Source organism: Geotrypetes seraphini, chromosome 11 (assembly GCF_902459505.1).
Source record: "Geotrypetes seraphini chromosome 11, aGeoSer1.1, whole genome shotgun sequence".
NCBI lineage: Eukaryota > Metazoa > Chordata > Amphibia > Gymnophiona > Dermophiidae > Geotrypetes > Geotrypetes seraphini.
In genome coordinates this window covers 137,794,995-137,815,492 of record NC_047094.1, presented here as the reverse complement: position 1 = coordinate 137,815,492, position 20,498 = coordinate 137,794,995, and the positions used below count along the sequence as shown (strand labels likewise).

Below are 20,498 nucleotides of genomic sequence, written 5' to 3'. Positions count from 1 at the left end.
CTGTCTCTGAGATGCTACATGGATAAATGGGTCTGCATACAGATTGATGGGGCTTTTTAACAAGTGGTCCAAGTTCAGTAGCTGAGCAATCAGGGCTGTGGAGTCGGTAGATAAATGTTCCAACTCTGACTCCGACTCCTCAGTTTTTTGTACTTCAGACTCCGACTCCGACTCCAGGTACCCGAAATTTCCTCCGACTCCGACTCCACAGCACTGGTTAATTTTCAGATCGTTAAAATGGAATGTCAAGTTGAGAGAAATGAGCATTTTCGACACCACCTTCTTTTTGCTTTTAATCAAGGTTCTAAGGCCGCAGAAGCTGCTCGCAACATTTGTGCTGTGTATATAGTGGGTGCTATAGCTGAAAGAATCGCTCATGATTGGTATGCCAAGTTCAAAAATGGAGTCGGTAGATAAATGTTCCGACTCCGACTCCTCAGTTTTTTGTACTTCTGACTCCGACTCCAGGTACCCGAAATTTCCTCCGACTCCGACTCCGACTCCTCAGCCCTGTGAGCAATCCACTCTCTTTGTGTGGGAAAGTCATTAAAAAAAACCCAATTTTGTCTGAAATTGAGGCGATTTCCCCTGATTCTTCCCTTATCCCCCTTTTCAACCCCTAGTCAAAGCAACTTCTGCACCCTCCCACCCAAGTGCTTTCATCTGGCCTTTGCTAATGTACCATCCACAGCTTTATTGGGCAATGGAGGACACCATTGCGTTCTTCTTTCGGACAATGCAGCCATAAAAAGAACTGGCCAGCCCCTGCAAGGAAATCAGGTTTGCAGTTTGCCTTTTGTGTAGCTCTGGAGTTGGAGATAGGCCACATTGAAATGCCTGACATACCTCTTCTTGCCTGACCTTGAGCGACACAATAAAAGGGAAGGATAGATGCCAGTCACAGACACCCAGACACACGTCTGTCACCAGCAGCTCTGTAAGCAGGGTCGGTAAGAGCAAGAAATACTAACCCAAGAGCTCAGGAGAAGCTTTTCAACTACTAACAAAGTGCTCGCTCTTAGCCTAAAGAATGGTCTTCAGGGTAACTTTTGAAAAATGAAGACAAGATAGACAGTTTATATTAGAAAGACCATAACTTCAATGCCATGTTTCAAGTTCCAGTGCAAAAAATAGATGGAAGCAAAAAGGTCATATTTTATACCAACAGAAAGATTTAAACGTTTAGGAGATCTTGTTCCAGGCAGCAGAAACATTTGCCTAATGGTTCATCTAAATGTGTTGCTTGTGAGGCTATATTAACAAACAAAATCCATATTTCTAACAAATATGTTTGCAGCTAGGAGAGTTTGTTTATGGAGAATTTGCATTAATACTGAAATGTATGTTATTGTTCTTAATTCTCTACTGCTGATCTTGTCATCATAATTTTGCTCTGTTCAGTCTAGAGAAGAAATGATTTTTTTCTAAATGGCTGGACTTTGGCTTTTCCATAGTACAGGAGAAAGGAGTCACCTCAGCAGGTGTGACTGAATTTCTCAGGATCTTTTCAGCCCTAAGTATTTACTTTCTTGACTATACTGAAGAAGCAAAAAAGGAACCAAGGCAACTGATTCAGGACTTAAGCTACCATAGGCAGAAATTTTTCAAATGAAATTAGGCTCTGAATTCAGTTTGTAGGTATGGAAGAAAGCATGTTGGCATTTCAGAGCAATTAAAACAATATGTTCCTGTAATTTATTGGACATTGTAGAGCTGGATTAAAGATTTTGGCATCCAGAGGCAGATCCCAGAGAGTAGGGAATGTAGGAGGCCAGAGATCCCAAAGATTGGAGAGTCGTAAGAGAAGCAGAGGAAGGACATAGTGGCACTTCGGAGTCCCTTTGAGACAGTGCAAGGGGCCGCTGAAAAGTTCTCACAGTGATGTGGACCAGGAAACTTCCACGTTATTCCACACTTTTCTTCATATAATTGAAACGAAAAGTGTGGAATAACATGGAGGTTTCATGGTCCACATCATTGTTTCCTTGGTCAGGCTGAGAACTTTTCACCTGCCCTAGAGTAAGCAGGGGAAAGATGGTGTCTAAGCCTGGGACAATTGAGAGTGCACAATGCAGTTCAGAAAATGGGGACGAGGGGTGTGAAACGAAGCTAAAGGGGCAAATGGTAGTTACAAAACTGGTAGAGTAACCTTCAGCTGTTGATTCCCAAAGAGGACTGAGCGGCAGCAAAGTGGTCCGTGCAGTGAAAACAAGGAAAAGCTATTCCGTGGGCTTCAGTATTGCATCTTTATTACTTACAATGCCCACTTTAATGCTTTAGGTCCGGTGTAAGCTACTGAGTAAAAAGGGCCTTGGTGTCCTCTGCCCAGGAGTAGGAAGAAAGAAAAGTTATGTGTGGGGGAGGGGAAGGGGGGGGGTTAAATGAGAAGGAAAGAAGTCCCTCTGAGGAGCAGCAGGATTCAAGAGAATGTGATGAGCATCAGGGAGTGATAGGCACATGCTGATTTGGAGCAGAGAGCAAGATGGGGGTCTTCTGGAGAGGAACAAGGAATAAAGGAGATTCCCGAAAGGAAGAGGAAAAGCAAGACATGATGGTATCCACTGAATAAGGAAAGGAGCAGCAAACAAGCCAGTGAGGAATGAAAGGGTCCTCTACAAAGCAGGGCGTGAGGAAGAGATGAGATGCTCCGTGCATAGCCTCATTCATTTCTCGTGGTTCCTTGCAGTGGTCAGAAGCGCACAACCTTCTCATCGGGCTCTGGTCCTTTGTGCAGCAGCCATCATGGCTCATAGTATGTTTGATATGTCGGAGTTTGGGGAGGCAGCAGATTACTTGCGCAAAAGCGAAAAGGAACTGATGAAGCTACACACCATCGCCTTCGACGGTAAGAATATATTCAATTTCTAACAGCAGACCTATGTTAAGAGACAATAAAAACCATGAGGGATAATGGAAATAGAATATGTATAATTAGTTAAATGATTTTTATTGAACCATCAGTAGTCAAATGCAATAACGTCAACTAATGACCAACCGAAAAACTAATGCTATAGATTGTGCCCGAATCCCCTTCTCCCTCTATTCCCCAACTCCAGCTCCTATTCTGTGGAAACACTCATGTTGTTTCTTCTGGGCAATCCTAGCCAGAAGAAGGCTACAGATCCCAACACTCCCCCCCCCCTTCTCTCCCCTTTCAAGGCAAGATAGAGCAAAAGTCTCAGCACCCTGAGGTTGTAGGCTCAAATCCAATGCTGCCCCTTGTGGCCCTGGGCAAGTCACTTAATCCCCCATTGTCCCAGGTACATTAGGTAGATTGTGATCCTACCAGGACAGATAGGGAAAATGCTTGAGTACCTGATTGTAAACCGCTTAAATAACTTTGATAGGTGGTATATAAATACCTAAAATAAAAAAAACCCTGACTCCTTCAGTGCTCTCAATCCAACATTGAACAGACAATTCCTTGCCCTGTGAGGCAGCATCTTCCAAACAGGAGTCCAGGTCTGCAGAAAGTCAATAGAGCATGTACAGCAAATACACTTACTACTGCTTTCTTTGTGACCTTTGTCAGAGGAAAGAGTTTTCGGCCCTAAGTACGGATTTCGTGGACCCTGTAAGCAATCTCCCTGCCGGCCCTTCTCTCCAGCGCAGGTCTTTCTCTCGGCTCAAGGCCCGTTTGAAGGGCCTTTGCACATGTGTGTGACATCGTCACGCTGCCGCCAGCGAATTTCCGGGTGGCTCAAGCCAGGGACACTAGGTTTAGTGTGCCCTGGTTTGAAAAAGTTTGCAAGTCTATGACCTGACAAAGTAGGTGTAAAAAACCATAGTCTATAAGGAGAGGAGGAGATAGTGGATGGGCCATTTGGCCTCGATCTGCTGCCATAAAGCTCTATGACCTCACCATGCAAGTGAGCTTATAACAATAATTTTCTATGACCTCACAATGCTGGTGTAAAGAGCCTTAGCCTATAGGGAGAGGAGGAGATAGTAGATTCTGTAGATGGGCAGACTGGATGGGCCATGTGACCTTTATCTGCTCTCATGTTTCTTTGTTTCTAAGTGTTTGAGCTCTTTGCTTTCCAGCTATATTTTGTGCGCTTTCTCATGTTCTGTATAGTTTCTTGCCTAATTCTCCCATTCTACTTTGTTGCTGCTGGGTTCCTAAGATAATTCCCCCCCCCCACACACCCCCACTGTTGTCATTCATTTGCTTTGTCTGGGTGTGACTTTCTTCATTCACCTGCTTGCATTTGCAACCCTCTCGTTTAAATACCAAGAAATGCATTGCCTGAATTTCTCACCAAAGTTCTTCTTTCCTGCCACACTGCGATGTGGTCTGTCATCACAATACAGCCTTTTGGTTTTCTCTTAGACATCTAAAGCCTTCGTGCTGTCTTCAGATTTTGAGCCGCTTTATGTTGTCCTTCTTCTCCTTTCCCATGGGCAGGTATTACTCCAGAGAAAGCTAAAGACTTTAGCCCCTCCCCAGCTTCTGAATAGCTCTCTGCACTGCCAACGTTGCTATTTTTGGCCAGCTCATTTGTCCCCAAGTGGATTACAATATCAGCTTTAGAATCCTTTCTTCTCTAATCACACTCAGTATTTGGTTGGTATTCCTGCTAGCTGAGGATCCTGGCAGGCATTTCACTTTGTTGGAACCCATGGACTGAGTTCCCAAATTCATGCCTCTGTTGGAGTCTCCTAGCAGCAAGAACTTTCTGTTTTCAGCTGTTTTGTCAGTGCTTTGGGGGGAAGGAGGGGGGGTTTACATTAGTTACTCTCTTTGTCTCTGTCTCCACCTCAGTTCTTAATCCTGAGTATCATCAAAGCTCCAATACAGCAAAATAATTTTGTAGAATAAAGATGGTGGATACCTCTGAGTCAGAGGTCGTAGTTTAACCAAGCCTACTGTAGCCTATCTACCTACTCTTGGCTTGTTTTATTCTCTGTGACAGTAGAGGTGAAGTGACTGGAAACTGTGTAGTCCTGGAAGCTTCTTTAATTGCAGCCAATTCCCGTTTGAATTTGGTGAGCTCCTCTTCCATAGTAGATAAAGACAAATAGAGCAAGCCTTAAGCCTTCCGAAGGTCTGCTTTAGGAGTAACATACTACAATTACCATTTCTCAGTGAGTTCCAGAACCTATTTTTGTTGAATGAAAACATATTTTCTCCTATTTGTTTTAAAAGTATTACCACTAACTTTATGAAAGTGTTCCCTCATCTTTGTACTTGCAATTAATTCACGTTTGCCTATTATACTCCACTTTGGACTTTGTAGACATCCATCATATCCTCCCTCAGCCATCACCTTCTCAAAGCTCAAGAGCCCTAATCTCTTAACCTTATGCCCATACGAGAGAAGTTCCAGCCTTAACCCTTTAATTTACACAAAACAACTGACTCCAAAAATAGAAAATAGTCTACAGAGAGGGATCAAATCTTATATACTCCGCTCAGAGATATGAAACTCAAAAAGGAAGGCTAAAAAGCCACCCTTGTAAAAAGAGTTCACCTTCCAGTCATTGCGATGTTTACAAAAAGATCACTCTCTGAGACTAGATGGAAATTATGTTTCAAATGTTTGAGTAACTTAGTTGCTACTATTTCAATAAGCAAAGTCTTTAGAAATGTTTCAATGACTTTCAACAATCACAGTGTGCATAGGATATATATTTTACCCATATGCAAGAACTAATTGCATATGGGTAAAAGCACTTAGCTTGATTGTGGGGGTCCCAATGCGGCCCCGTTTCGATGTCTGCTTCAGGAGACCCGACAAGTTGATTCAAAAGACTTTATATTCAAAAAAATGCTTGGTCTTCATAAAGCTGTTGTATATCCATACCAATTAGACTGTTTTTAATCACTACTGAGCTGTCTCTAAAATTTTAGAGATTAAAAACAGCAATTAGTTCTTGGACAATATAGAGGAGCCCGAGACCCCTGTGTCGATGGGCGTAGGATAACACGGGGCTGGCAGGCCTGCGTGTCGCCCATCGGCTGGGGCGGTCGGGGGGGGGGTGGTGATTGGGTGCGCGTGATTGGCCAGTGTAGAGCAGGCTATCTTTAAATTAATTGGATGAGGTTCAGGGCGCGCGGGGAGCGAAATTATAAAAGGGGGAGGCAGTGGAGGACTCAACCGTTTGGGTCCTCCAGAGCGGGTTTTTCCCTCCCACCCACCCCATGTTTTCAGGTAGTATGGTGTAGCTCGGGGGCTAATCTCCCGAGCTACTGGGTCATTGGGGCTCATCAGGTGATGAGCGGTGGGCCGGCGGGGTGCCGTGCCTGGTGGGTAAGGTGACCCGGATAATGGGGCATGAGGGACATGCCACCCCTCTGACCCTTGCTGAGGTGGCAGGGTCGAGGGCACTGAATTTTTATGGGTAGCTCGGGAGGAGCTCTGGGAGTTTATGTTAATTAATGTTATAATTGAATTTATATTATGTTAATTGTTATGATTAATAAATTGAGCTGTGGCTAATTACCAACAATTGTAGTTAGTGTGTTTTGTGGTAATGGCTGGGGAGTATGGGGGGGGGGGGTCAAGGAGTTGGATTATAGGGTGACAACGGGACATGTCCAGATCCCGCTGTTAATCCTATGCACACTTGTGATTGTTGAAAGTCATTGAAACATTTCTAAAGACTTTGCTTATTGAAATAGTAGCAACTAAGTTACTCAAACATTTGAAACATAATTTCCATCTAGTCTCAGAGAGTGATCTTTTTGTAAACATCGCAATGACCGGAAGGTGAACTCTTTTTACAAGGGTGGCTTTTTAGCCTTCCTTTTTGAGTTTCATATCTCTGAGCGGAGTATATAAGATTTGATCCCTCTCTGTAGACTGTTTTCTGTTTTTGGAGTCAGTTATTTTGTGTATTTTGAATTTCTTTTCTGATCTCCTATTTATGAATTGGTCCCTAGTCCTCTAAGGAAATATATTTTAACCCTTTAATTGGCAGATGGTGAAACGGCTGATTTATGTAACTTAATGTTGAGAGCAGATTTCCCATAAGAGCCACAGAAGACACATGTTGCTTCTGAGCAACAATGACAAATAAAGGGTTCTGGTCGCCCTTCTTTGAACCTTTTCAAATTCTGTTGTATCTTGTAACTTTTCCCTTCCCTTCCCTTTTACCCTCACTTTCAAGTCTGTCCAGTCGATGTTATTTATGTTCAGCTAATCATTTGTAATGCTTAACATTTTATCTTACTTTTATCTCTTTTTAGATTTATTGTAAACCGTCCAGATATTCTTTGATGGTCGGTATGTTAAAAACCAATAAACTTGAAACTTTAACACAACTCTGTTCAATCAGTCGCCAGTGTAGATTCGTCAGGATGGGAATCCCCATATGCTCATATTTCGCTGTCTCTGTAAAGTGCTCCAGCTCCGGAGGTCTTTGCAATTTGTAGGACTCCTAAATACTTATTTGAAACTCCTAATAACAATCCATTACAATAGTCGAATATTGGGAATATCAAAGCATGAACTTTAGAAGATGAAAATAAGTCCCATAATTGCCTAATAATTTTCAATCTATGAAAAACCATTTTGATGAGTTTGGATATCTGACATTTCATTGTTGGCCCTGAATCTAACATCACTCCCAAACTTTCGGTTTTATCAACTACTTGAAGAGTCGCTCCATTGATAAGAAAAGATCTAGGGGACATCTGAGGAAGTATAATCTGATAAGAGCAGAACTGTTGTTTCCTCCATATTTAACTTCAAACTGAGTTCCCTGTAACCAACTACGTATTATATTTAAATAAACACGTAATTCTTCCAAACGAAAGGGAATATTTAAGAACATATTAGCCTTACTATTTAAGAACAATAGCCTTACTGGGTCAAACCAATTGTCCATCAAGCCCAGTAGCCCGTTCTCACAATGCCCAATCCAGGTCACTAATACGTGGCCAAAACCCAAAGAGTAGCAACATTCCATGCAGAATCCCAAAGAGTAAATAGATTCTGGAATCCCAAATACTAGCAACATTCCATGCTATCAATCCAAAATCCAGGGCAAGCAGTGGCTTCCCCCATGTCTTAATAACAGACTATAAGAACATTTAAACCTCTTACAAACAGCAAAACAGAATAAAATATTAAATACAGGGATTGTACCTGCTTTTAAGTAGTTTTGTGGAATAGCACAACAGCTGCTGTCTTCCTGTAAAGGAAGAATTAGTCAATCCTGCCTTCCTGGGGAGAACAACCAGCTGGGGGGGTCTCTTTTATTCCTTATGAGTCTAGTTGTTGCTCTGTATTCCTGCAGGAAAAAAGAAGGCTTGGATCTCCGATGATAAAGAAGCATACATTGAGGTCGAGATCAAGGAATCTTCTGGTGGCAAAGTCACCGTGGAAACCAAGGATAAACGGGTATGTAGGACATGCTATGTCAATACTGTCTTTGAATGAGATTCATGTTGTGACCACTCAGGCTCGGAGCCTGCCTTGTCCCTGTTGTTTATCTAGTGTCCACTGGGGGGAGCCCAAGAGGGCCCAGATGAGAGCAGGCTTAGTCAGAGCAGGGCGTGGCCAGTAGTTTACACTAGTTGGCGAGAGGTGATGGGGAAGACACGGGTCTCTTCCCAAAGAGAAAGTTTCAGGCTCAGGCCAGGGTAATTAATGCCTTACACCTGGGTGTGGAAGAAGCTGGGTCCAGGAGTGCTGTTGGAGCTGCAAGAGGAGGCCAATGGCATAAGGGAACAGTTTTTGGATTTGGTTATGTTTAGGGACTTTTGAATGAAATTGTTTGTGCAGTTTGGAGTTCTTTGTTCTTGTGTTCAGCCCAAGCTTCTAGGAAGCTGAGATTGTCTTGAGGGAGAGGTTTGCCACTAGGGCATTTTGGAGATGTTTATTAGCTACACAGTAAAATAAACCTAAGGCAATTCTCCCAGCCCCAGCACTGGTTTTTTTCTTTAGCTGGAGGCTTCTGTGTTTTAAGTTGGTTTTGGACAGTGTACATTTCGCGGAAGATCCTCCGATTTACTCCAATTTATTTTATATCCAGAAAATTTCCCAAATCTGTCAATCAAATCCAGTAAATGTGGAATGGTCGTTTCAGGATTCCTCAAATGAAGCAAAATATCAGACCTTATATTCCCGCCCTGCGTTAAGGAATACCCTGAATCTCCTTTGCCGGTTGAATAGCCAATAACAAGGGTTCCAGAACAATATCAAACAGTAAAGGAGATAATGGACAGCCTTGTCTAACTCCCCTCTCCAGACAGAAACGTTCTGAAAAACTATTAATAATATATAATCTGGCAGAAGGGGAACTGTACAAGGTTTGAATCATTTGTATGGATCCAGATCCAATACTATACCTATCCATTGCTTGATACATAAAAGTCCATTCCACACGATCAAAGGCCTTCTCTGCATCCAAAGATACAGAAAAAGCCGGATCTTCCATGGCTTTTGTTAATTAATTATATCCTAAGTGGTTTACATTCAGGTACTTTATCATATCTATCCTGGTGGGCTCAAATTCTAGCTAGTATACCTGGGGCAATGGGGGGATTAAGTGACTTGCCCAGGGTCACAAGGAGCAGCGAGGGATTTGAACCCACAACCGCAGGGTGCAGAGGCTGTAGCTCTAACCCACATTCTGAATACTCAACCGGCTGGGGGGTTCCCCGGGACAAGTTTGGGAACCCCTGCTGTAAACCTTTTATATTGTTTATTTGTTACTGACAGCAAAAAACATTGAATGATAAAGTAAACATTGGATGGAAGCCATCATTGAATTCTCCCCAGCCCTGTTTTGGGACTAAAGCATATTCCATGACACTAACAGATCAAGTAGTTTTTCAACCAATGGTGAATTTGTATTAGAGAATGACATGGGGACAAATTTTTCCCCGTCCCTGCGGGAACTCATTTTCCCATCCATCCCTGCGAGTTCTTTTCCTGTCCCTGCAAGCTCCGCCCTTATCTGCTCAAGCCTCAAACACTTTAAAATCCTAAGTAGCAACATTCTAGAGCTCCGATTGTGATGTCATAATGCCTCATTCCACCAATGCCTAAGCTCCATCCTCATCTGCACAAGCCTCAAACACTAACATCCTAAGTGTTCAAGGCTTGGGTGGTTAAGCCAGAGCTTACAGGAATGGGACAGGGACAGAGACAAAACTCTCAGGGATGGGGAAAAATTTGTCCCCGTGTCATTGTCTAATTTGTATCCCAGAGGAGAAGCCCAGAAACAGACCTTAGAAGCCAACTGCTCATTTTGGGGAAGGCGTAGAAACTAGAGTCTGGGATTTGCTGGCTACTTCAGTGACCTGAATTTCCCATTTTTGAAGACAGGGTGCTGGGCTTGATGGACCTTTGGTCCGAGCCTTTCTCTTCTCATTGAATCTTGTTCTTTTGCCCAGCTCTTGACAGTGAAGGAGGATGACGTTCAGCAAATGAATCCTCCTAAGTTTGACATGATTGAAGACATGGCTATGCTAACACACCTAAACGAGGCATCTGTGCTCTCCAACCTCCGTCGTCGCTATAGCAACTGGATGATCTACGTAAGTGCCTGTTACCTCCCTAGGAGTCTTCCTGTGTCTATAGTTGACTTTTTGTAGATGTGGGGCTGTACTGTTGAATAATGGTCAACTGCCAAAAAATACTCAGATGATTTCAAATGATTTACACTTCCAGCTTTGAGAGATAGGCCTCCTAAATCAGTCTATGAAATGTTATTATGGCCTAAATTGTACTCAAAATTTCACCATACTCAAAAATTTGAGAGTATAAAGAGTGGGTGACAATGGGGTGGATTTAGGGTGGAGAAAAAGTTAAGAGCTTAGCACTAGACTCAGCATTAGACTCATAAATTAAGCTCATAAAACAAATGGAGCCTAACTTTTAAAGGCCTTAAGTTAAGAAGAATTTTAGTTTAGAACTTAAGACTCCTTAGTTTGGCTGAAAATAGGGCACAAACTTAGAAGTCTACATTTAAGAGTTCAGTCCTTTTGACTATTCGTCCACCCATGGTAGGGTTACCATATGGCTCCAGAAAAAGAAGGATGGATTGAGACATCCGGGTTTTACTTCCACTGAAAGCAACGGAAGTAAGGAGGACGGATTGAGACATCCGGGTTTTACTGTCCTCCTTTTTCTGAAGCCCTATTGTAACCCTAACTCATGGTTCATGGTTCATCTACTTTCCTAATAGTGTAGCAAGGTAGTTTGCAAAACTACATAAAAGTGAAATGTGAAGACCCAACTGCCAAGTCCTACATCATCAAATGTCATTCATGAGGAGAAAAGACAGACGACCCAGCTGTCTCGTAGATGATTTATAAAGGAACGACCTTTGGACAGCTTCACGCTATGTCTGAAGTGATGTGTACAGTTCAGGGGGAAATTAGTGTTTGGGGGCTAAATCTGAACCATAATTCCATTTTCTGGATGTCGAGGCCCAGCTAAACTTTGACGACTCAGACCGCACTGCAAGCCGTGCTCAGCTGACAAACGCTCCCTGCAGTAGCGATTCGTAACCTTGTGCTTCTTCCTGAAGAGTTGCTCTTATTCCTTTTAAAAAAAAATGAATTTGGATGTTGTAGTTTGCATGTTTCATCTCCTAAAATAGACAAAGTTCTCAGCCCAACCAACCAACCAACATCCTAAATTCAGAGCGTTATTTTGCCCCTGTAGCTGAAAAGAGAGTTATCTTATTTCGTTAAGTGCTAATCTGCAGAAACAAAATTCTCTGTTTTAACATTATTTCAGATCATTGATTGAAGTGCACTAGCAGAAGCTAGAAAATCTGTCCGCAGACTAGCGATCAAAATGGTAAGAAATGCACGGGACAGACCAATACATGTCTAAACTAGACTATGGTCTCAATAAAAAAGTAAGGAAAAGGACCTCAAACACCCCGAGTCTTTCTGGGGTCATGGATAGTATCATTGGTCCAAAAAACCTTTAAAAATATTTGTCTTCAATATTTTGTGTATATTCAAACTTTGGATGCAAAATGAAGCGTTATCAAGAAGAAACACTTATCCCTTCTTTTACTAAGGTACGCTAACGTTTTTAGCACGCACTGCCCCCCCCCCCCCGCGCTACCCGTAAAAACTAACGCCAGCTCAATGGTGGCGTTAGCGACTAGCACGCGCTAAAACCACTAGTGCAGTTTAGTAAAAAGGGCCCTTAGCTGCTCTTTCAATTGCTTCTTTATCCACCAAATCAACACTGTTGAATGCAGCATCCAGCTGAAATTCTTTATAATGCTTCGTTTTGCCTCCAAAGTTTGAATATACACAAAATATTGAAGACATAAATAAATAAATATTTTATAAGGTTTTTTTTTTTTGGACCAGTGATAATATCCCTGACCCCAGAAAGACTCGGGGTGCTTGAGGTCCTTTTCCTTACATTTTTTTTGACACCATAATCTAGTTTAGACTTGTATAGATTATTGATTGAACCACATCCACGTCATTCTCTTCCTAGTTGGGCTGAGAACTTTTCAGCGCCCCCCTCGTACCACCTGACCTCCACGTTCTGCTAAATTTGTACAGGCAATAGCATTCTTATTCCCGAGCTGCCCCTCTTGTCTCTTCTCTCCCATAAGACGTACTCGGGGCTATTCTGTGTGACCGTGAACCCCTACAAGTGGCTGCCGGTGTACACCGCTCCCGTGGTGGCTGCCTACAAGGGCAAGCGACGCTCGGAGGCTCCGCCCCACATCTACTCTATTGCAGACAATGCCTACAATGACATGGTGCGCAGTAAGTACCCTTTAGCAAGCGTTTTCTTCGACAGTAAGAACATAAGAATAGCCTTACTGGGTCGCCCAGTAGCCCATTCTCACAGTGGCCAATCCAGGTCCCTAGTACCTGGCCAAAACCCAAGGAGTAGCAATATTCCATGCTACCGATCCAGGGCAAGCAGAGGCCAGGGACTTTTCCTCCAGGAACTTGTCCAAACCTTTCCTAAAACCAGCTACGCTATCTCTGAGTGAAAAAAATGTCCTCCTATTGGTTTTAAAAGTATTTCCCTGTAACTTCATCGAGTGTTACCTAGTCTTTGTAATTTTTGATGGAGAACTTCATCCAGAGACAAATAACCTTTATCCCATAACTATAAGACTCATGAACCCCATATTTGGAGACTTATATGGTCATAGCCTAATGACAACTACAGTACTTAAGATTTTTTTTTTTAATAAAATTTTCTGTGGTTTATAATAATCTTTATTCGTCCAGCACATTGTAGCAAGTTCTGTGGATAAGAGTTATCCGTGTGCTAGGAGGTGGGGTTGGGATGAACCTTTTTAAGTTACATCAGCAAATAGCAGAATAGATAAGTAGAAACCATATCAATCTCTGTCTAGCATCATTTACTCAACCAAACAGTGCCACTGCCAAAAAAATATGGTTCGGCACCAGCACTTTATCCGGAAGTTTCAAGTTTTATTTAAAATTTGATAGATCGCTTAATCAAAATTCTAAGTGATTAACATAATTTAAAAAACATTTATAACATTCAAAAGGAACACTAAGACAGACTTACCAAAGACGTACAGGACTTACTGAACAAAGAGGAGAGAAGGAAATACAATAATGGATAGGAAAGGAGAACAGGAAGGGGGAAACCAACCGGATGGGTGAATGGAGACGAGGCGAAAAACTGCTGAATGTCAGTACAATATGTGCAGACATGATGGACAAAGGTTTTGTGTTCTGTTTGTGGCTTCCTAACGCCGCCTTCTTCTCTTTCAGATCGGGAGAATCAATCCATGCTCATCACGTAAGTCTCGTTTACAAAATGCCATGATGTGGGCCATTTGGAAGTCCTCTGACTTTCTGTCCTTTTGTGAAATGTCATTGACCAGGACATTCAGACAAAATATCTGGAAACAGACTGCCTCAGTATCCTCCAGAGAGTGCTTCGCAGAGGATGGTCAAAGCCAGGGCGGATGGCGGGCACAGAGACTATCCAAATTAATTATTCAGATAGCAGGCTGAATGTCCCTGTGATCTGGATAAGTTCTGATGGGAATACTGTATATTTGTGTGGCAGGAATCTGAATAACGTCCCTAGCTCTGATTTATTTAATCTCCAGTACTAACTGCAGCACCAGTTCTCCAACCTTTTGTAGGGGACCACCAGCCAGTTAGGTTTTCAGGATATTCCTAATGAATATGGATGAGAAAGATTTGCATGCCTGTCAGCTCCGTTATCCTTCTCATGCATATTCATTAGGGCATTAGGTGTTCCCCCAGGAAAGGTTTGAGCTCTTGATAGCACTGGACATTAAATAATTCAGAGTTGATTACGACACTGGGATATTCAGATATCTCTAGAGAACACAAGCTAATTACTTTGCTGAGATCTTTCTTCTTCTTCTTTTATTGCAGTGTTAGTATAGAGACTCCCTGGACTTCCACGTTTCATTTCCATGGCTTCAGAATAAGCCAGTGTCTCTTAAGTCCAATGATTTTCTCACTACTGTAGAGACCCTTCGCTGCTTTTCCACTAGAAACTAGAAATAACTGCTGTTATTTCCACTAGAAAATGAAATTTCCTATGAGATTACAAATGAGTACCCTCCTTACTTCTTACTTTAATTTGGCAGGGTAAAGAAATAATTCTAGCTAATATATATTTGCCAGATGTGGGTGGTCATGCTTTTTGCTAGAGGTCATAAAATGGAGTTTTGAGTAGGGAGATTTGCTCTTAGGTGACGGCAAGAGATCAATTTTATGCTGATGGAATTAGAGGTCTGCATGGGAACGGGGATCGTGGGAATCCCGCGGGAGTCCCGTGGGAATCCCCCTTAACCCACGGGACTCCCACGGGGACCCCACTCTAGCCAATGGGACTCCCACGGGGATGGAAGGCTTTGGAAGAAGGGTTCGTCCATATAATATAATGGACACGTCAGCCTTAGTAAAAGAGGGGGTTTATAAGTTAATTACCTGAACAGAAAACAAAAAAAGGGTTCCGCCAAAGAGATTCCACAAGGAAAACAGCAGCGCAAACACAAAAGAAACTGTGGAATTGATGATCCTGTCAGAAGTAATTGCTGCTTTTTATGGGGACGGGCGGGGATGGAGGTAATTCCTTGCGGGGATGGGTGGGGACGGAGAGGATCCTGGCGGGGACGGGCGGGGATGGGTGGGATTTCTGTCCCCGCGCAACTCTCTAGATGGAATGGTTAAAGGTAGAGATGATAACAATCGGTGCAGAGGGCAGCACTCCAGATATATGGGAGGTATTGTGGATCTATTTACCTCATAAGGTGTACGAGGGGCCGCTGAAAAGTTTCTCGGCCCAACCAAGAAGAGAATGATGCGGAGCCATGAAACTTGAAAGTTATTCCACACTTTTCTTGACACTTTTCGTTTCATTTCATATCATTGAAATGAAAAATGTCAAGAAAAGTGTGTAATAACTTGTACGTTTCATGGCTCCGCATCATTCTCGTCTTGGTTGGGCCGAGAACTTTTCAACAGCCCCTCGTATAGGTTGCTTTTGAGTTACTAAAGGGAGAGGGACAAACTGGAAAGTGGAATATATGAAACTGGAGTACTTAGGCAGTTGATTTGTACAATCTTCCCCACAATAACTGATCTAGTTTTAACCTGCCAGTTCTACTCAATTTGTACCATTTTTAATCATTGTAAACCGCATAGAACTTCACGGTCCTGCGGTATAGGGAGGGCAAAGTAAAGTCAGTGTAAGAACAACTCCTCCCCCCTTGGGAAATCAAAATATAATCTGGGGCTGGCATAGTAATTGAGATAGGAAGGGAGGGAGAGGGTGGTGGGATGGGGTTATTGAATCTTGGCTTTATATCGTCACCTTCTGTTATATTGATATTTTATTGGCAGGTTCACTAAAGAAAAAAGAATAATATTGATATTAACCTCATCATCTCCAGATTTATTCAAGTTTGAAATGTAAAGTTGAATATTAAACCCATATAGAAATGGGAGATAGGGGACAAACAGGTGAAATAAATGTTTACATGTTAAATCATTGATTGAAAGACTATATTATGCAAATTCCAGCCGTACAGGACCCTTCCGATCTCCATCTCTTTCTTGTGTCTTTTCTTGAGATTTTCCTCTTCTTTTTTTTTTTCTTGCTCTCAAGCGGAGAATCTGGTGCGGGTAAAACCGTAAACACGAAGCGTGTGATTCAGTACTTTGCCATTGTAGCAGCCTTGGGTGATGGCATGGGCAAGAAAGGCGTAAGCGTACTCTCTCTCAAACTTTTTGGCTTCGTTTTTTTTCCTTTTGAACTTTTCTTTTGATTTTGCTTCTTGCAATCCTTTTAACATCTGTTTTTCTTGTGCACAGAACAGGATTGTACAATATCTTGCTTTTATGTTATATATTTTTTTTCTTTTTTCTTTAATTTTATGGTAAACTACTTTGTAATTTTTAAGAAGTGAAGTGTGGTACGTTAACCCCAAAGCCCTTTAAATCCCTAGGGGCTTCGGGGCACTTACCGCAGTGGCCCACCCTAAATGGCTTCGTAAAAGAGGCCCTAAATTAATTAAAGTAAAACTCAACTCAACCCTGTGCCTGGAGACTGCCTGGAAAGCTAACAATGTCCCTTCCATTAAACATCTTTCTTCAGGAGGCTTTCTTGCAGCCTCTGCTTCCTTTTGAAGCTCTCTTTTCTTCCATTTTTTCTTTGATGTTTTTCAGCCTCTGCTTTCTTTCTCACCCCGTTTATTTTTCCATGCTTGGTGTTTCATCCTGAACAGGCTCTCTTTGCTTTTTATGTTGAATTGTGCCCCCCCCCCCAAAAAAAAACCTTTTCTTCCCAGCTGTAACCTCATATTTTGGCTTTCCTGACCTTTCTCATCCCACCATCTAATCCCTTATTGCTTTTTTTTTTTTTTTTTTTCAAATTGCCCAATTTAATCCCTCAGTTTTCTTGGCAGCTGAGTGAGCGAAGTAACCCTTGAAAGCTAGGCTGGTTTGCTCTTCTCCTGGCTTTGAAGTGAGGTGTTGGATGGAGAATCCACAGAATCGTATCGCAAAGGTTCTCCATTCTCAGTACTGTGGATTACATTGTGTGCAATCCAGCTGTCATTCAGGAAGCCTTTTGTTTCATAGCGATTTACTCCTTTTTTTTCAGTTATATAATCATGCCAGTGACACAGTAATAAATTACAAACACATACTAGCAACATATAATGTAAACAATTAATAGCCACCAATCCCCAGGAGGGTCAATATCAACCCTTCTACCACATGTTAATCTTCCATCCCTCATTTCATCCAGTCCCAACTTGCACTGTTCCCTCTATGCTGAGCAGAAGTCCTCCACCTACATTCCTGCCAGTGGGGGGTGCTGTTTTACTACCACAGGTTCAATAGAGAGTGACCAGCAAGCTCTACATTCCTGCCAGTGGGGGGTGCTGTTTTACTACCACAGGTTCAATAGAGAGTGACTAGCAAGCTCTTCCAGGGAGCCTGCCTGTCTCTAGAGATTGAAAGCACAGTAGTGAAGCAGCACCCTCCAGTGGCAGTAATGCAATCGGAGGACTCCAGCTCAGCTTAGAGGGAACAGTGCTTCCAAATTCCACTCCTTTCTACCAGCAGTATCATCACTAAATCCAACTTCCCCTTACTTAGTGACATAGTAAGGAAGGGCAAGGGGAGGGCAGACCTCCCCGGGTGCCGTCTTCCTCTCCACCCCCCTGCATCCCTCTAAATGTTCGCCAGTGCAGTATCTTCCACTTGCTGCTCACGCCGGCTCCAGTTCCCTTCTGACATCACATCCTGGTCACCTGGAACCTGCTTGGAACTCTAATTAATGAAGATTTGGCGAGATACAAGATTAAGAAAATTAGAATAGCCTTACTGGGACAAACCAATGGTCCATCAAGCCCAGTAGCCCTTTCTCACGGTGGCCAATCCAGGTCACTAGTACCTGGCCAAAACCCAAAGAGTAGCAACATTCCAGAATCTGAGTAGCAAGATTCCGGAACTCCCAATAGTAGCAACATTCCATGTAGAATCCCAAAGAGTAACAAGATTCTAGAATCCCAAAGAGTAGCAACATTCCATTCAGAATCTCAAAGAATAACAAGATTCCGGAATCCCAGAGATTTTTTTTTTTTACTCAGAGACTAGTTAAGATCTGGAACGCACTGCCAGAGGTTGTGATAAGAGCAGGTAGCGTAGCTGGTTTTAAGAAAGATTTGGACAGTTTCCTGGAGGAAAAGTCCATAGTCTGTTATTGAGAAAGACATGGAGGAAGCCACTGCTTGCCCTGGATCGGTTTACATCAAACAAGAACACTCTATTGAATAAAGATCAAATTGAACAAAACTATGCAACTGATAGTGAATTAAAAGTGCTCAGAGATATGGAAGTGATAACAGGATGGACCCAACACTACCACCTCACCGCTTAATTCAAAGCACCAGTTGTAAATAGTTGTTAAATGAATGGCATAATTTCAGGTGCATTAAGCTACCAAACTTTGTAAAAAAATAACAAAATCAACGATCTGAAACAGCAAACTTATCTTGAGCTTTCAGGTTCCGATGTGACCTAGACACGTTTCGTTCCTGCCTCAGGGAACCAATGAGAATTTACAGAGCTACTTGTACCGTGTGGGCGAGATAGAACTCTAAAAGTAACAAAAACAGAGAAAACATTTAATACTTTATTTTCACTAAGAATTAAAACCTTAAACAATACTAAATGTGATAAAGAGATTATTCCAGGCTATGGACAGGACTTACCACATTACTAACGTATATCATTCAAATGAACGGCATTCAAAAGGAACAACTCTTAATGGGATAGCCTCCTCACAGCGTGTTGGCTGATACACCGACTCCATACCTAAATTTAAAGAACTATCGCGTCATGACGCCAAGAGGAGCTTAACCAATAACATGAAGATAACAAGGCAGGGAGAGAACAACAAAGACCAAACCCAACCCAGGCAACCAAACCACGTCAGCTGATACACTGACTCCATACAGAAGTTTAAAGACCAATCGCGTCATAGCCTGTCCATAGCCTGGAATAATCTCTTTATCATATTTAGTATTGTTTAAGGTTTTAATTCTTAGTGAAAATAAAGTATTAAATGTTTTCTCTGTTTTTGTTACTTTTAGAGTTCTATCTCGCCCACACGGTACAAGTAGCTCTGTAAATTCTCATTGGTTCCCTGAGGCAGGAACGAAACGTGTCTAGGTCACATCGGAACCTGAAAGCTCAAGATAAGTTTGCTGTTTCAGATCGTTGATTTTGTTATTTTTTTACAAAGTTTGGTAGCTTAATGCACCTGAAATTATGCCATTCATGTAACAACTATTTACAACTGGTGCTTTGAATTAAGCGATGATTGGGCGGTGAGGTGGTAGTGTTGGGTCCGCCCTGTTATCACCTCCATATCTCTGAGCACTTTTAATTCACTATCAGTTGCATAGTTTTGTTCCATTTGATCTTTATTCAATAGAGTGTTCTTGTTTGATGTAAACCGATCCAGGGCAAGAAGTGGCTTCCTCCATGTCTTTCTCAATAACAGACTATGGACTTTTCCTCCAGGAAATTGTCCAAATCTTTCTTAAAACCAGCTACGCTACCCGCTCTTATCACAACCTCTGGCAATGTGTTCCAGACCTTAACTAGTCTCTGAGTAAAAAAAAAAATTCCTCCCATTGGTTTTAAAAGTATTTCCCTGCAGTTTCATCCAGTGTCCCCTAACATAACATAATCATCCCTCTGTTTCACTCTTACAAGTCTCCCACATTATCCAACGGCAAGGCTGTCTCCCGTGACTCATTAGGAGTGGCCTCATGCAGTGTTTCTCAACTCAGTCCTGGAGTCCCCCCTTGCCAGTCAGGTTTTCAGGTTATCCCTAATGAATATGCATGAAAGAAATTTGCATATAACGGAGGCAGATTATGCAAATCAAGTTTGTGCATATTCATTGTGGATATCCTGAAAACCTGACTGGCAAGGGGGGACTCCAGGACCGAGCTGAGAAAAACTGGCCAAGTGGTTAGAGCTACAGCTTCAGCACTCTAAGGTTGTGGGTTCTTTGTGACCTTGGGCAAGTCATTTAATCCTCCATCGCTCCAGGTGCACTAGGTAGATTGTGAGCCCGCTCACAATGCATGAGTGCCTGAACGTAGAAATCACTTAGACAACCTCCATTGATAATAAACAAAAGTTGGTCTTCAAACACATGTGGCCTGTAAGCTTTTACAGAGCACCATGGTCTAGACACCTAGTGGAAAACTTGGTCATGGAGTGTACCAGCACTAAAGCTGCCCTTAGTAATCATCCCAATAATCCAAAAATTCTTCTTCTGACCATATTAGAATTCCACTACACTTTGGGCATGCACAGACATGTGAAAAAAAAACCCAAACATTACTTTAGTGAACCTGCTCTGAAGTGAAACTCAATGCCCCGCCCACAGCAAACAAAATGGCTCCCTCCATGTCAGCTGTGATATCCATTGACATTTAAAAGAACATCTTGAAATGGAAAATATTTTGCATTTGATTATAGCCACTTACAACAGTTGATGACT

At 42.3% G+C, this 20,498-nt stretch overlaps 1 protein-coding gene across 2 annotated transcripts in view; it reads left to right on the top strand.

The window, feature by feature from the left end:
* The first annotated feature begins 840 nt into the window (after positions 1–840).
* The window catches only part of MYH7B (myosin heavy chain 7B), a 77,428-nt gene continuing 57,770 nt past the window's right edge, over positions 841–20,498 (top strand). Inside the window, exons 1-7 of one of the 2 annotated variants that reach the window (XM_033962997.1) lie at positions 841–950; positions 2,687–2,845; positions 8,245–8,348; positions 10,349–10,492; positions 12,547–12,703; positions 13,697–13,724; positions 16,077–16,173. In XM_033962997.1, coding sequence (XP_033818888.1) covers positions 2,743–2,845; positions 8,245–8,348; positions 10,349–10,492; positions 12,547–12,703; positions 13,697–13,724; positions 16,077–16,173 — 633 coding nt within the window. In that variant the 5' untranslated portion in view covers positions 841–950; positions 2,687–2,742. The remainder of the gene's footprint in view (positions 951–2,686; positions 2,846–8,244; positions 8,349–10,348; positions 10,493–12,546; positions 12,704–13,696; positions 13,725–16,076; positions 16,174–20,498) is intronic. The other variant, XM_033962996.1, reaches the window with a different exon arrangement.